The 16,650-nt window shown below is 34.2% G+C and overlaps 2 protein-coding genes across 2 annotated transcripts; both read left to right on the forward strand.

Annotated features, from left to right (window-relative positions):
* The first annotated feature begins 3,262 nt into the window (after positions 1 to 3,262).
* On the forward strand, positions 3,263 to 7,059 carry LOC112513726 (putative methylesterase 11, chloroplastic). Its single transcript, XM_025120082.1, has 5 exons — positions 3,263 to 3,625; positions 4,251 to 4,487; positions 5,052 to 5,195; positions 5,690 to 5,821; positions 6,666 to 7,059. Exons 1-5 carry the CDS (start codon positions 3,263 to 3,265, stop codon positions 6,936 to 6,938), a joined length of 1,149 nt encoding a protein of 382 aa, XP_024975850.1. The 3' UTR covers positions 6,939 to 7,059.
* Positions 7,060 to 9,226: 2,167 nt separating this feature from the next.
* On the forward strand, positions 9,227 to 15,346 carry LOC112513398 (eukaryotic translation initiation factor 3 subunit M-like). Its single transcript, XM_025119645.1, has 10 exons — positions 9,227 to 9,397; positions 9,582 to 9,711; positions 10,646 to 10,784; positions 10,857 to 11,069; positions 11,201 to 11,339; positions 12,734 to 12,884; positions 12,971 to 13,080; positions 13,878 to 13,975; positions 14,064 to 14,133; positions 15,047 to 15,346. The coding sequence occupies exons 1-10, from the start codon at positions 9,305 to 9,307 to the stop codon at positions 15,134 to 15,136; spliced, it is 1,233 nt and encodes a 410-aa protein (XP_024975413.1). The 5' UTR covers positions 9,227 to 9,304; the 3' UTR covers positions 15,137 to 15,346.
* Positions 15,347 to 16,650: the final 1,304 nt, after the last annotated feature.

Raw genomic sequence — 16,650 nt, forward strand, 5'->3', positions numbered from 1 at the left:
CTTTATTTTTATGTGATTTTACATTGTTTAAACACAACCCGATCAACCCGACCAACCCGAACGGGTTGGGTTGGGTTGGGTTGGGTTGAACTTTTGTTTGGGTTGGGTTGGGTTGGGTTGAAAATTTTCAAACCGCCAACATTGGGTTGGGTTACTAAAACGGCTCCAAACCGATCAACCCGGGCCGTGAGCACCCCTAGAAGGAACCACGCGACGGCAATGATTCATTTCGTTTGATGCTTTTGTGGTCCCAAAATAGTTTCAAAAAAGGTCCCTGAAGATTTAAAAAATTACAAATTGAACCCTAAACTTAGTGCAGGGGAATTAAGGTTGACCCATTTTCAAAGGAGGAAAGACGTGCGACGGTTGGAAAAGAAGTGGTTGGGTGATCCATCAAACCCCATTAATGCAACTCCCCATGCCAACTTTTTGCCACCCTCACTAATTCTTTAAATAAAAATTAAATATCTGATATAATCGTAATTTATATTCGTTTATTTGTTATTATCTTGATGAAAAGAAATACAGATAATATGCATTCTTTCAATGGTGAGACGACAATAGTACTGGTTTAATTGTGATGAATACTGTCTGTGTGTTAGTGCAGTTCACGATTTTGTGGTTTGAGGAAGCATTGTTTTTTATTTATGAAGATACTGGTCAATCGTAACATATATCGTCCGCATTAGCCATACATGGACTCACGGTTTTAAAATATATTTGATAGACGATGTATTTATGGGTCGTTTACTAAACGTTTATCTGATTTCACTTTGAATAATTACCGAACAATTATATTTTATTTTGCATTATAATATAAAAGTTTTTTAATCATTTTATATCAAATCATTCAGTAACTGTGAAACGATCTTCAATACGACCATATCCATGTCGTTGGGAAAAAGTGGAATATATTGACTTGGTCAAATTATCAATTTAAAAGCTTTTGACTTTTGCACCACTACAATAAATGCTTATGAATAAATTTAATTAATTTTACAACAAAATGGAAAAATCATATATAGATTCTTTTGGACTCTTGTTATTAAATTAATTAATTATTTTTTATTCAAATAATTAATTTAATAGAAGCAGTAATTGTATTAATTTTAATTAATAAATTCAGAAGAAATTCAATAAATAATAGTTAAAGAAGAACGCTATGCGAAATTATGACTATTTTATAGCATCATTTAAATATTTACCAATAAATTATATAATAATATCAGATTATTTTCAATTAATATTTTATATTTTTTTTTTTAAAAATAAATTATCTAAAATAACCATTTTATACACGATACATTAATAAAAATGACTAATTTTTAGAGATTTTTCACAAAATGACTATCAAAATCGTCTCTTGAGAACGATTTTGACTGTAAGGTACGGATGTGTCTCACATGTATACCATTTGGGGAACAAAAATCAGATGTTATATATTTGACGAAACATCAAAGACGATTTTCATTGATATTTTATCTTTTTCGAACACAATTTACCATCACAACCCTTAACATAAATATGACATCACGTTAAAGTGATAATGGTTTCATTTATATTCAAAGTGGCAGGTTAAAAGTTGTAAAAGTAAAAGTGTTTGGATCACTACAAATTTATAAAGAAGAATGATACAAGATATATATATATATATATATTACATTTGGTTATAAAAAAGACAAAATACTAAGGAAAATCGCCTCCGATGTCTCGTCAAATCGTCATTGATGTGTCAAATCGTTACGTCATAAGTTGTCTTCATTAGAAGACAAAATAGATGTCAAAATCCCCCCATGGGGGCGATTTGCAATCGAAAATACAAAAAAGTGACCATATATCTGAATTATTTAGTCATTAATTTCTTTTACTATTATTTAAATACCAGTATTCATAATATAAAAAATACAATGTATGTCACCAACTATATAATACGACGAGGACGAAAGGGTACCGACAACTTTCTTTTTCTCGTAAAGTAGATTAAACGATGTTTTCCAGATTGGTTATATACACATTTTCCAAGTAATACTTATTATGAACGTAAAATACGTAGTACAATTAATATATGAAATGACGTGAAATACGTAATGTAAACTGTAAGGTTAAATGTCAAGTTTTAGGAGTCACAAACAAGGCCTTAACGTTTTTTAAAATGCAAGTAATGGCGGCAAATCTATGTCATATACATACTTTTTTATATACACATGTGTTTTTTTAGGAAGATGGGTGTTTGAGATTGTTTATAAAAATAACTTATTGACTTATTTCGATGTGACACCAGTAATAAGCATTTTTTAGTGTTTGGATAAACAACTTATACCGGTGCCAAACCGGTTAAGGAGTTTTTGAAGAAGTTAAGGGGGTGTTTGGTATTGCTTATTTGAAACAACTTATATTTTTATACAAAAGTGTTTATCAACTTATTATAAGTTAGAATGTTTAATTTTTCAAAAACTTCTTCTTACCGGTTTGACATAGATATAAGTTGTTTATCCAAATACTCAAAAGTGTTTGTTACCGGTACCACACCGAAATAAAGTCTAAGTTGTTTTTATAAGTAATCCCAAACACCGCTAAATAAAAGGAACATGACAATGATAAAATCACATATGATTTTACACTAACAGTCAACACAATGATGTACGCATGACGTGACTCACGACCTCAGGTCGTGGCCAAAGTCATGTGAATCACATGTGATTTTAGTGTAAAATCATATGTGATTCCACCCATTTCTTATTCTCTTATCTAAATTATTGTTATTGTATGAACTCAACTCTGTATTTTTATATATGTTAAATGAGTCCATGATATTAAACAGTTTAAACTGATCAATATCTTTTTAGAGATTTTGATTTATGATTGTATTTTAGAAAGCTTTTGAAAAATCTGTTGAAGATGCTTTACCGGTACTAGATAATATTTCATAATTTTTTAACAAAAAAATAATATATTTTTATTTTTTTTTAATTTTTATTTTGTGTCATCTCAATAATTATTTACGGAAAATTTATTTAAAAAAATAATTTTTAGATTTTGAGAGGGTTCCTGTGGTTACTTTGACGTCGTTAAATGCAGCGTTTTAAGTAAAAGAAATTCAAAAGCGGTTCTTAAGAACTTCCGTCACCGACGCCGTCTCCTCCACCACCACCACCACCACCACCATCCGCCATTGTTGAGTCAATTTCTTCTTGCTACGTAAAACGATAAACCTTAGCCATTCTCTCAACTGGTGCTAAAACTCAAAGAAAAATTATCAAACATGGGGATATGTTTCTCAAGAAAATCAACAAGAGCAACGAGAATTTACTCGAAAAGGATAGCGAACCAATCCAGTGCATCGATCAACAAAAGTTCAGTTAATCGATGGTCTCGCGTTCGATCTTCTTCTGTTAAGAAGGAGAAGTTTGATGATGCTCTTCTTCACGAGCAAGCCATCGCTGCTGCTCTTCTCTTCCAGCAACACCAGCAGAACGGCGATTACCTGCCTCATTTTGATCGATCAACTTCCATTCGGCATCCTCCTGGTGGCGCCAACTCCAAATGCCAGCAAGTTGTTTCTCGGAGTTCTAGTACTAGGCGTAGATCGGTTACCGATCCTATGCCTCCTCCTCACCTTATTCAGGTTTAATTTTCGGTTTCTGTTAGTTATATGTGAATCGGTGAATGATGAATTTAGAGTTCAGTTTATATATTTCGTGATAGTTCGATCATTACATTGAGAATCAGGGAAAACGAACTTTTAATAGCATGAAATGCCGGCCAAATAAAATACATGCAGATCGATTATAGCGACTATTAATCATATCCGACTGAATAAATTAGGTTGATCACAAAGTTGAAATTTGAAAACTGAACCAGGCTTGATCAGAAATAGAATCGACAATCAAGTAAATATTGTCTGAAGGGAGATTTGGTCACATTTGTAATCGGAGTGTAAAATTTGCAGCTCTTTTAATGTCTCCAGTACCAAATATGCACTCCAAATTATCATTAATGAATCTGAAATTGATATATACTGAATTACTGAAGCAAGTATACAAGGGGTTATCTGTTGGATTTGCTACTTTTCACCATAGTGTTGAAGAACAAGTTGCATACACTTCATTAGGTTACAGTGGTGTAGATCATTTGATAATGTGGATGATGATTGATGTGTTTGATCAATCCTAATTATCGATTGGTAAATGTTTGCTTCTTATATTTCTGCCATCGATCCTTAATTTTGATTGAATTGTTATGTTTAACAGGAGGTGAAGCATGATGAATTGGAGACCAGTCATATTGTTCTTGTTCATGGAGGTGGTTTTGGAGCCTGGTGTTGGTATAAAACAATTGCACTTTTACAAGAATGCAAATTCAAAGTTACTGCAATTGATTCAAGTGGTTCTGGAATCAATCAGTTTGATGCAAATGCCATCGGAAGTCTCTCACAACATGTGAAGCCACTCACAGATTTTCTGGAGAAGCTTGCGGATGGAGAAAAGGTTAGTTTTTGATTATGAGAGACTTTCTTTCCTATTGCTATTGCTTTGATAAACAGAGATCTTACAATGGCCGCCTAGCTTGGTTTTCAGCAACGGTTGCTTGTTGAAATTCTATAATTGAAAAGTAAAAGGGGTTCTAATTGATAGATTAAAATTCCAGTGGCATTTGGGCATTTGGGCATTTGGCAATAGAAAAGTTCACAATAGAAGATTGGTTTTATGTTCTAAATTGTTATAAACACATGATATATAATCCAGTAATCGTTTTGGTCCACAGTATGTATTCTGTTCTGTTGTCTTATAACCCAAATGAGTTGAATGCAACTGCTGTTCCATGGTACTTGATGCACTTCCGATCATGTCGATGGTTAAACAAGTAACTTTCTTTAGATCTAAATTCCAGTTCCATCTTTCTTTAATAGAAATTCTTCAGTGGCTAAGGAAGATTAGTTGGTTTCACTACTCTGAGACTTCAATCACTTCAGCTTTTAAGCAAAATTTATTCGCAACCAATACAACTTTGTATTTCCCACTACAAATCACACACCTTTCTTGATTTTGTAGGTGATTTTGGCTGGCCATGACTTTGGTGGTGCGTGTATATCATACGCAATGGAGCTATACCCATCTAAAGTTGCAAAAGCTATCTTCATTGCTGCTTCGATGCTGAAAACTGGTCAAAGCACTCTTGATATGTTCTCCCACAAGGTTTGCCCAATAAAATCTCAAAAAATTTCCTTACAAAAGGGGTTTAAGATATGGTTCAAATTTAAATGGTTAGAACTTAATTAAGGGCTGTTTACTAGCTGCTTATTGTTTCCTACCGGGTAAGAGGCTCTTACCTGGTCATAATGTTGTTTACCAGACCCCTATTAGCAATCAATGATGTTGATGGAGATGTGGTAAGCTAAAGGAGGGATTCTTACTCGGTCAGTGATTAGTGTTGACCCAGACCGCACTTTTACGTGGTCAATACTTACCCAGTTTGTGTCAGTAAACGACTCCTAAATCTAATTCCGTCATATTCGAGCTTTTTCATACACACTGTACTTGAGCTTGCAAACCCTCTATTAGCATTTTACAAGAAGTTCATATGAAGGCAATAAGGGGATAACTTGAAATCATAACCCAGCCTCAAACTTCAAATTTTGAAGTTTATCAAATACAAATGGAGCTCTAAATGGTTTATAACACTATTTCAGGAAAATACAAATGATTTGATGAGGCAAGCTCAGAAGTTTTTGTACGCGAATGGGAACAATCAACCTCCAACTGCTATCGATCTTGACAAATCGCTTCTGAAGGACCTTTTATTCAATCAGAGTCCTGCTAAGGTATGATTGACCTTTTTATTGAATCATAGCCATGCCAAGGTATAAACCCCAAAGACAACCCAGTGACTATAGACCAAACCAGAATGAACCCAGTTTATCCCGCTTGAAAGTAGTGTCTAGGGGCGAGATGTACAACAACTTGTCCTCTACTCCAAATGGTGGAGTGGCTGTTTCCATGTGGATCCCTTGTAGAGCAAAAGTGTGAGGGAAAAGGGAAAATGAACCAAAACTAGAAAGAAGTAAGCGACAGAAAAAAAACGAAACAAGCACAATGAAGCGTAGAATAAGTAAGGAAAATCACTTGTCCTACAACAAACCCAATATATCTCACTCGAAACCCAGTATATCTCACTCGAAAGTAGTGTTTTGGGGGGAAGATATACACAAACTTGTCCTCTACTCTAAGTGGTAGAACGACCGTATCCGTGAAGACGGAGGCTTGTGCAAAAGCGTAAACCAAAAGGAAAGAACCAAGGCTAGTAAAAAGTAAGCAACAGAAAAGGAAAAAAGGAAAATAAACGATAATATATATATATATATATATATAGTGTTACCAGGGTCCTTTGGGTAAACGAATCAAATAAGTTTCCAATTAGGGGCACGACCTTCTTCCTTCTAAATTATTTTTAGCTCAATAACCTTCATCTGACATGTCCCTGCTTAAACTGCTCGTTTGCTCCTGGTAAAATTGAAAACACACTAGAGGGTCATTTTGCAAAACGAGCTTCTGAAGAAGGTCATTGAGCTAAATAGCCCGCTAACAAGTGACAAGTTCATCAAATATGTCGTCTCCTTGACTTATTGGTCACTGATACGGTAATGTCGTGCTCATTTCTATGTGTAGGATGTGGCTTTAGCATCGGTCTCGATGAGGCCAATTCCCTTTCCACCTGTTCTCGAGAAGCTCTCACTTTCCGACTCGAACTACGGTTCCGTCAGACGGTTCTACATAGAAACCCCCGAAGACAATGCCATACCCATCACTCTCCAACAGAGATTGATCAACGAAAACCCACCTGAAAAGGTCTTCCGTCTCAAAGGTGCCGATCACTGCCCATTTTTCTCCAAGCCTCAAGCCCTACATAAACTGCTGGTCGAGATCGCCAAAATCAAATAAAACCGAATGACGTTTTCGTGATCGTTTATACCTCCACAACCAACATCATCCGGCAAAACGACAAATGTTCGTCTCGACTCCATGTGCCGATCGTTGCCGGTATCGACAAGTTGTTGGTTAATACTCATTGACTACATTTTTAGTCATGGGGTGTAAAAATTTGGTAACCAAATCTTTATTGTGGTTTAGAATGTTGATGTAAATGATAACTCTAAATACTTGGTTTGGAGCATGAGTTGGTCCCTAAAAAGACCAATTAAAATGGACCATCCAAATCTTGATTTCAGTGTTTCGTTTTTTTTAAATAGAGAATTAAAAGTCGAATGTTTTATAAAAAAAATCATATTTAGCTATCAGATTTTTTATTTTAGATATTTCAGTATTAATTATATCATTTGAATCGTTACGGCTATTTGGCTCTTCAAATTGAAATGTTTATTTTAGAAACAAGTGAATTGTGGATTTCGTCTATGTGGTTTGATGTTTTTTTGTTAGGGTCCCCATGATATATTTATTGTAGATTTGGTCTTTCTGGTACTCAATTTGTTTTTGGCCATGGTTCTTCTGACTAACCTCTTCGTTAACTACATTAAATCAAGAATCATTTTAGCCTTTTGCCTATTCTTTTATCTTGTTTTTATAAAAAAGTAAAAACAATATTATTATACACACAATCATATATATATATATAGAGAGAGAGAGAGATATATCTCAAAATAATAGAAGAATAGGCAAAAGGCTAAATTAAAATGTAATTAAAATTTTAATTTAAACAAATCAAATTATAAAACCATATGATTTGATTTGTTTGAAATTAAAAAATATAGTTATGTTAAAGATGATTTAATTTTATTGTAGGGTTTCTCCGTTTAGTGGCATGCAGAGGCCTATCTATACTATATTATAAAATATTTGATAAAAACTTTTATAAATCATTTTTATGCATTAAGTACTGTTTATTGGTACAAATTACTTAAAATTCAAGATTACAAGTACATTATGCGTGTATACAACGTATTAAAGCCCTATGTTTGAATTCGTGTAACTAGTTGCAGATAAACATAACCAAATATTTGATAAATATCTCATTTTAAATATAAAAAATCTAAAATATATTTAGGATAATCGTTTGATTCTAAGTAAATACCAATTATTATATTTATAAAAAAACTATATTATTAAACTAAAATAAATGACTTTATTGTTATATCTAAATTAAATTATAGTAAAAAAATTGAATTAAATAAATTACACAGAAATACAACTACTTTTATATATTTAACTTGATAATAAAATCGATATATTTTTTTTTCATAATTTTATGATACCTTCAAATTTATATTTTATTCAAAAAATAAAAACATTATGGTTTTTTCAGTACCACATAAAATCGTATTATAACATCAATGGAGACAGAATAAAACGAAACTTTAAAATCGAGATGTATCTCGTTGCATTGTACGAGTACCCTTCTAATTATACGCTATTCAAATTCTACTGATTCATCCGTCATTACTTCATCAAGACCATGAATACGAGCAATGCCATTACCTACTTAAAGTACGATATCGGTATTCACAATCTTTACTTCTCTATCAAATCGCTCGTTATGTTCACATATAATATTAGTAATTTCATTTACAAACCAATTAATTGAGATAATTATGGAAATGATAAAGATTCATTTAATAGATTTGAATATTATGGAAGATTCTCAGAGTTCATTTATTATTATCAACAGTTTATATTAAAAAAATTCAAATATTCATTAAATTAAATGAACGATTGAGATTGATTTATATAATTTGTACCCATCAGAATGTTTGTCAAAATATTCCATTCTATTAACACAAAAGATATAATATGTAAGTGGTTGTTTGTTTACCTTTTAATAGTTCAATTAAAAGGCAACATCTGAATCGTTAAAAGGTAAATCTTGTTTGGAATTTTTTTTTGTCTCTTAATGATTATAAAACCCTCTGAATGATTGTGTATCATGGATATCCCTTAACCATTAAGAGCCTTAATTTCATTGTACACAATTACCAAACAATTATATTTCATTTCGCAATATATCATATGAGTCTCTTAATCATTATGACTACTTAATCATTCAACACCAAATCATTCTGCCAAAAAAATCCAATTGTATTAAAAAGCTTTTATCAACGGATGCTTAAAAAATGGATTATATCATACCCGTACCCGTTTAACACACCGGACTATCCACGGGTATTTTTAATTTACCGTATTTACCTGCAATCATCTAGGGTTTACGCTTTGTTTGCCCGATAGTTGTCTGACTGGCCGAGAAGACATCGCGCGAGTTTCCGTTGCAGAGAGTGGTTTCAACCGCCATCGCCACAATGACGACGGTCGTGCCTACATCGGAGGAGGATCCTGTCCTGTCTGTCGTTCGTTTCACCGCCGAGATGTCCTGGGCTGAAGCCGGTCCTGAGGTATCCCTAACATCTTCATTCTACCATGTTTTTCAATCGATTTGAGTTTCTTTCATATGGATTAGCTGTTTTCTGATGGATATGAAACAGTATTGAAAATTGTAGGATGTTTGGACTGTTTGTTGTTGAGTTTGTGGTCACTCTTTCAATTAATTTGTGTTGCAATTTGTGGAATTTGGTGTAGGTAGCTGAACCACAAGTGACTAGTTTATGCTTGGAGGCTCAGGAATTCATGATTGCGGGAAGATGGTTGGATTTGGCTTCGCTGATGATTACTTCGGCTGATTTGGTATTTTCTAAAGCTTCGGAGAAAGGTTAGGTTCACTCTGATGATTCGTATTTCTTGCTTTTATTGGTTGGATTTTGCTGTGTTTGTAACTAAGACAGAACGTTGCTCCTGCACATTACATGAAATTTGCGTTATACCACGTGGATAGTTGTTTTTTTTTACTACTAGTATGATGCTACGTTATAATCTGAACAGATTTTGTGTTGTTTTCATATCAATTCACATCCTGCCACTAATCTCAGATTTTATATCAGATAACCAATACATACTTTGCACTTAACATGAATACGAAACAAAGAAGATATTAGTGTTAGTAACAGATCATCGTGAAATGCTGTACGGGATATAATCCATCAATTGAATCTTGGTGCTTATTTGATTGTGGTTTTTGGTGGTGCTTTAGTATTAAGACTGGAATATGTCAAACACTTCTAGTGTCTAGCAACAAATTCTCAATGATATACATATGTGTGTGTGTGTGTGTATATCCATGTTATGCTCTGTTCAGGAAAAAGCATGCAGGTTCTCTTATATCAAACACACTCATTCACGCCGAAAGGTATTGACAAAGGTTTTGATGGTGTTCTCATCTGTCAAAAATCTTTCATCTTTTTTGCTTTAGATGTTCTGGCGTGGTTACAAAGTGTTGGTTTCCCATGTTTTCCAGCCATCATGACACGGCTGCTAGAACCTATATCACTCCTTCACCATTATTTGCATCACTTCCATCAACAAATTATAAAGGAAAAACATCGCTGCCAATCTCATTGCTAAGATGTATTTCAATCTGGTGTTTTTGCGTATATTTGTTTGTTTTCTAGATAGTTAAATCAGGGTGTGATTAATGTCTCCCTGACATACTGCTGCAAGAGATTCATATTGCTCCTTTATTGCTCTCTTTTCTCTTCTATTTCTATACTAACAAAATTTTCTTTGGCATTCGTTTGTCCCTAACTTAGATCTCGAGTGCATCTTTACCATTATCTGCAATCTTGTCAAGAAGCCCGAAAGCCTTGATGAGTTGTTAGAGATGGCAAAGCTTTTATCCACAAAAATTGCACAACAACCAAATGATAAGCCTGCACTGCGATTGAAGATGTAAGCTCAGATTGTTATCATAATCAATAGTATTTGTAACATCGTCTCATGTCTATCTTTTCCTCTCTTCAGCTTGTTCAATCTTTACAACCTGTTGGAGAACCCTTACAGCCGGTTTTACGTTTACATGAAGGCCCTTAAATTGGCAATGGATGGAAAGGTCATAGAACATATCATACCGTCTTTCAAAAAGATAGACAGTTTCTTGAAAGAATGGGATCTAGGAGTGCAGGATCAAAGAGAGCTTTTCCTGGCCATCTCTACTATTTTGAAGGAATATAAGAGGTACCATGAAGATACATATAACTTTTTATAGAGCGGTTTCTAAATTCATCTCTTTGAGTTTTTCATTAGTTTTTGAATTCATTCGCTAAATTATACATTATCTTCTCTTTGCTGACTCAATGGAATTTCAGCTCCCCTAAGGAAACCTTTAAGTTTTTAACGAAGTATTTGGCAACATTTTCTGGTGAGGAAGCACATACCATGGAGGAGGCAAAGGAAGAAGCCTTTCACACTATTATTGAGTTTGTCAAAGCAACTGACATATTTCAGGTAACATAACATCTAAATGAACTTTAACATGAAGTTGTGATACAATCTTTTAGGATTTTGTTTTAGCACTTCCCTTGTGCACCGTGTAACTTTTTAAACCAATTTATAGGTTGGGGGCCAATTAAGTACTTTTTTTAAAACCTTGCCCATGACTTCACAATCAACCCTATAAGGGGCACAATAACTGCCAACTATATCAAAGAAAAAGAACTGAATAGTTCAAATAGCTGCATCTATCCAAATCAGGGAAACCCTTATAGATGGCCGTCACACTCACGCCTCACCATCTAATAGTAACTGCAAGCTTCCAACTTGGTACAACCTGATCCTGAAATTCATCAATTGCAGATTCCTTGTATGTTCGATATTTTGGTTGGTGTAGTCTCTCTCCTTCATAGGCTATGTTTGCAAACTAGCTGATAAGCTAGCTTTAGTTGAAAAGATAGCCGTCAATGTAAAAATCAGTAAACGACGTGTTGAAAAATTGATTGGAAAAATACAAGGGGCATAATTGGAATAAAAGAGGAAAAAACCCCTGGAGCATATTGAAACACTGCTTGAAGTAGTGTTTCAAAAAGCTAGCTTATGGTAATTGGTAACCAAACGAGACTTCTTCAATAAGCTCAAAAAAACTGAGCTAGGGCATGGTTGCCAAACATGGTCATATACAGGTTAGTGCCTAAATGACCCCAGCACTTATGTCTTCTCTTATGCCAGTGTCAGTCCGCATTATTCATCACTAATTTATTTCTAGATTATCAGGACATTATGCAATCAAGTTTAGTGGTTGGTGGTTGCATCTGCTTATCTGGCTTAACCCAATTCTTCCTAGACTACATCCGGACTCGCCCTTACCAGCACATTCCACAGCTCAATAACAAATGGTCTCCCATGACACCCAATGATGTCTTTCTTCTCCATTAGAGCTCCAAAAAAATCACCTGCTTGTTTACAGACTGAACTGATCTATAAAAAAAAAGATTAGGTTGTGGCTTAAGGCATTGGTTTGCTAAATCGACATACAAGAAGCCTTGCCTTATATGATAGTTGTGGCCATGGCCCGAAGGAGCCTTAAGCACTTGTACAATGCTTCAAGTCAAGGCTCAAATATGAACATCCATCGACCGTTACCACTTCTTCTAGAGAGCCCAGTACATAGTCTAATGTGTTTTTATTTCATGCAAACTATTTATGGAGAATTCTGGTTTAATCATCAAACTTGGTGGCGTCTAAATGATAGTGGTTTGGGGATTTGGAGACATTGTAATTGATATTGTGGTGTTGATAGTGACAGAATTATGTTAATTCTTTTTTGAGTTGATGGTCCTCTGTTTACGGGTTCTTTTCAAATCCCATTCTGAAATTGATCGTCTTCCTGTTTAATAACCTGGCAGCATGATTTGCTCGATATGCCTGCTGTAACACAATTGGAGAAAGACACCAAGTATGCATTAGCATATCAGCTTCTGAAGATATTTCTGACCCAGAGGCTAGATGCTTACATGGATTTCCATACTGCAAATTCTGCATTATTGAAAAGCTATGGTGATTACCATTTATCACATTGAATCTTTTTGGTTCAATTTATACACAGAAATTTATGGTGGTATTCTCTTTGCAATGTGATGTAGGTCTTGTACATGAAGACTGTATAGCAAAGATGAGGTTGATGTCAATGATGGATCTTGCCTCAGATGAATCTGGCCAAATTCCCTATCGTTTAATTAAGGACACACTTCAGGTAAATAGGATTTGCTCATCTCTTATTCCCTACCCCAATCCAGGTAGGTGGTCCCCATCTTGTTTGTGTAACCGTGAAATGCAGTGGGATATAGAATTTTATCGTAATTCGAAAATGGAAAATTAATCCAATTCCTAATAAAAAGGGCAAAATGCAACGAAGTTTGTCTTGGTTACTGTGTAGTTTAACAAAGAACTTTTTTCTTAATAAATGTAAAAGAAGTTTCAAAATTATCTATTTAAGGTAACAAAATTTCAAAATTTCTTATTTTTACCCTGATCTTATAACATTTGATGGTGTGGATGCCAAACTTATGATCCACTTTGTCGTAACCCTTGTGTGAACCTTTTTAAACGGGTGTCCACGTAATCAAATGTTACGAGAGCAAAAGGTTACCTGTCAAAAGGGGTGCAGAAGAGTAAATTTTCAAATTTTATTACATTGGATGGGAAAAAAATTCTTAGTTTTACTAAATAGGAACTAAACCAAACTTTGTTGCATTTTGCCCGATAAGAAAAACAGTGTTTAAACAAAATGGAAATTAAAATCATATGTAACATATACATGACTACGTAAATGGCTAGATATGCTAAATTGTTTGATTTTTTTGGAAAAAATCAATGGTGAGACGGGGTTTTCAAAATGCAAACACCTTTCTTATGTCAACTGGTGTCACCGCTTGAAAAAATTTCTGGATCCCTCCCTGTGTTGACAAATGAAATTCAAGAGTTTCATATAAATGCTTTATAAGATGGTATAGATTATCGTTAATCACATCATGGCTATGTTCCTTACAGATAGAGGATGACGAGGTGGAACCATGGGTAGTAAAGGCAATCACCGCTAAATTGATTGATTGCAAAATCGACCAAATGAATCAAGTCATTAGAGTGAGGTGCGTAGAAAACCTTATGTGGTTTCTAATTCTTCAATTACTATCTCTAATTGTTTGCTACTGATGCACTATTTTGCTAATCGTGTAGCCGCTACACCGAGCGTGTTTTTGGATTGCGCCAGTGGCAAGCTCTACGTGAGAAGCTGGCAACGTGGAGGGTAAACATTTTCTTGGTTCACTCAATCCTGTCTTTATTGCTTGTTATGGCACATATAAACACACACATTTATTGTTTCTCATTCCGGAGTTTGTTCCAAGCTCTTCTCTAACTCTCCATAACTTAATTTCTTGTTATTTATACATGCTTTCGGGTCGCTCAAGACTCCATAATATTTGCAAACCGTTTCTCGATTATGAAATTTTTGCGAGCACGGAAACAACCTCTTTGTTTCTTGGGTAGAGGAAATGTCATACATCTTACCCTCCCAAGACTCTACACAATATGGGATTTACGGTTCGTTTGGGTTTTTTTATGGCGTAGGCCGAATGCACATCTACTACTTGCACTATGCACACCTACAATCCTACATGTTAATTTTCTTCTCACATACATCAATATCCAGATTTATTTTACATTTTCAATGTATGATTGACCTAATTTTGATGTAAATAGTAGTTTTATTTCTTGGTTTGGTTCCATTTGTTTTAGAGTAAATTACAATTTTTGTTCTAGTGGTTTGTTAATAATGTCGATTTTCATCCTTGAGGTTTAGAAATTGCAATTTTCGTCTTTATGGTTTGCAAGTTATTGCTATTTTCGTCCTTGGGTTAATTCCTAGCTTAAAGTATAAGAGACCAAAACAGTGAAGACTTGTAAACTGAAGAGACCAAAACAACAATAAATTGTAAATCATAAGGACGAAAATAACAATTTCTAAACCATAGGGATGAAAATCGTAGTTCTTGACAAACCAAAGGGATGAAAATGTAATTTACTCTTTGTTTTTTTTACGTAGATGAAATATCTGCCTACGTCTAACCTTTTTCAGACTCGACTTTCTATGGGATTTACTGGTCGTTTGGTTTGTTTTTCTAGATTTTTTCACAAATGTCGACTCTAATTTCTTGCAGGGGAGCATAGCAAATGTAATAACGACCATTCAAGCGAACAAGGTGACCGAAGAAGGAACTCAGGCAATGCAAGGTTTGGTGATCCGTTGACAATTTTGGTCATTTTGCCAGCCAACCATCATCTGCAAACGATACAAAGTCTTGTTCTTATTGCGTTTAATCGAAGGGTTACGTCACACAATTTGAAAGTTTTGTCCGAAGCAAATCGTCACTTTTAAGGAGTCGTTTTTACTTTCAGTTTGAATTTGTACCGTTTGATGAGGAATTTAATTAGCAACAACCAGAGAAGATGTTCTACTTTGATTGTCATTCAAGTATGCACAGAAGCACCAAATAACCATTTTCCACCCATAAAAAACAAGCATGTAGTCATGCTTGATATGACAATTTGATAACTTTTAACGCAGTTTACCCAAACACTTACCTGATAAGAGTTCACTTTCGTAAACTTTACTGGATAAGATTCTAGTTTGTCAAAATGGCGTCGTATAAGGTCATTTAATATAAGAAACAAATACTAATTATATTCTTAACAAAATTATAATTGGTTTGTTGGTTAGTTCATTGTTTTTCATATATAAGATCACGTGTTCCAAGTCTTTTATTGCAATATTTTTTTTTCCAGAAACATAGTAAATCTGAAATTAAAGTTAAAAGCTAAGAAAATAACACTAACAAGATTCAAACTTGGGCATAAGGTGGAAAAAAGCTTTGCAAACAAACTCTACGAAGGAAAACTTGTGGTCTTACTGTAGTTTCAAAATACATACAGTGACACACAACAAATTGATACAGTGACACTTTTCACTATGACAGAAGAACGGAATGATGGCTCTTGCTTCTATCCAGTATACTGGGTTTGTCCCTGCATAATTGGTTTTCTATAAAAACCAATTTTATTATAATGAATAATTTTAGTAAAAGACACCTTTCTCTTTTATTCCATGGATTATAATTACCAACTTACTATTAATACATGGCCATGCCAATTAAGAAGCCCAAAGCTAAAGAAAATACAAGTTATAAACATAAGGGAATTGAAAGAAACACAAACTTAAGAACCATAATTCAATTACTTTCCATAAATGGAAAGAAGAGAACAATCCTTACATTCTAACGGGGTGGCAGGGGGCGGTGCTGAAAGCGAGAGCAGTGATAAGTGCAAATTTTGGCTCCTGGAGAGTTCGATATAGCTGATAAAGGATCTCTTACAGCTCCGTTAGAAATATGACGAGAAACTTCACCTAGAATCCGTCTATATTCTTCTATGCCCACTTGCAAGTGTTGATCATCATCATCATCGACATCTTCTAGAAATATAATGATATTTTTAACAAAATCATCATTAGTTTGTTGGTTGGTAAGGCCACGTGTTCAAGTCTTTTATTGCAATTTTTTTTTTCTAGAAACATAATAAATCTGAAATTAAAGTTAAAAGCTAAGAAAATGACACTAACAAGATTCAAACTCGGGACTGAGGTGGAAAAAATCCTTGCAAACAAACTCCATAAAGGAAAACTTGTGGTCTTATTGTATATCAAATATATACAGTGACACACAACAAATTGATACGATAACACTTTTCATGACCATATAATTTTTTT

Source organism: Cynara cardunculus (genome assembly GCF_001531365.2).
Source record: "Cynara cardunculus var. scolymus isolate 2C chromosome LG 5, CcrdV1, whole genome shotgun sequence".
Taxonomy (NCBI): Eukaryota; Viridiplantae; Streptophyta; class Magnoliopsida; order Asterales; family Asteraceae; genus Cynara; species Cynara cardunculus.

Bases quoted from the DNA above. Each gene is read 5' to 3' on its own strand.
- LOC112513726 (XM_025120082.1), top strand. From the start codon at position 3,263: ATGGGGATATGTTTCTCAAGAAAATCAACAAGAGCAACGAGAATTTAC. The intron at 3,626-4,250 runs GTTTAATTTTCG...TATGTTTAACAG, and splicing joins CTCCTCCTCACCTTATTCAG to GAGGTGAAGCATGATGAATT. The intron at 4,488-5,051 runs GTTAGTTTTTGA...TTGATTTTGTAG, and splicing joins AGCTTGCGGATGGAGAAAAG to GTGATTTTGGCTGGCCATGA.
- LOC112513398 (XM_025119645.1), top strand. From the start codon at position 9,305: ATGACGACGGTCGTGCCTACATCGGAGGAGGATCCTGTCCTGTCTGTC. The intron at 10,785-10,856 runs GTAAGCTCAGAT...TCCTCTCTTCAG, and splicing joins CCTGCACTGCGATTGAAGAT to CTTGTTCAATCTTTACAACC. The intron at 11,070-11,200 runs GTACCATGAAGA...ATGGAATTTCAG, and splicing joins ATTTTGAAGGAATATAAGAG to CTCCCCTAAGGAAACCTTTA.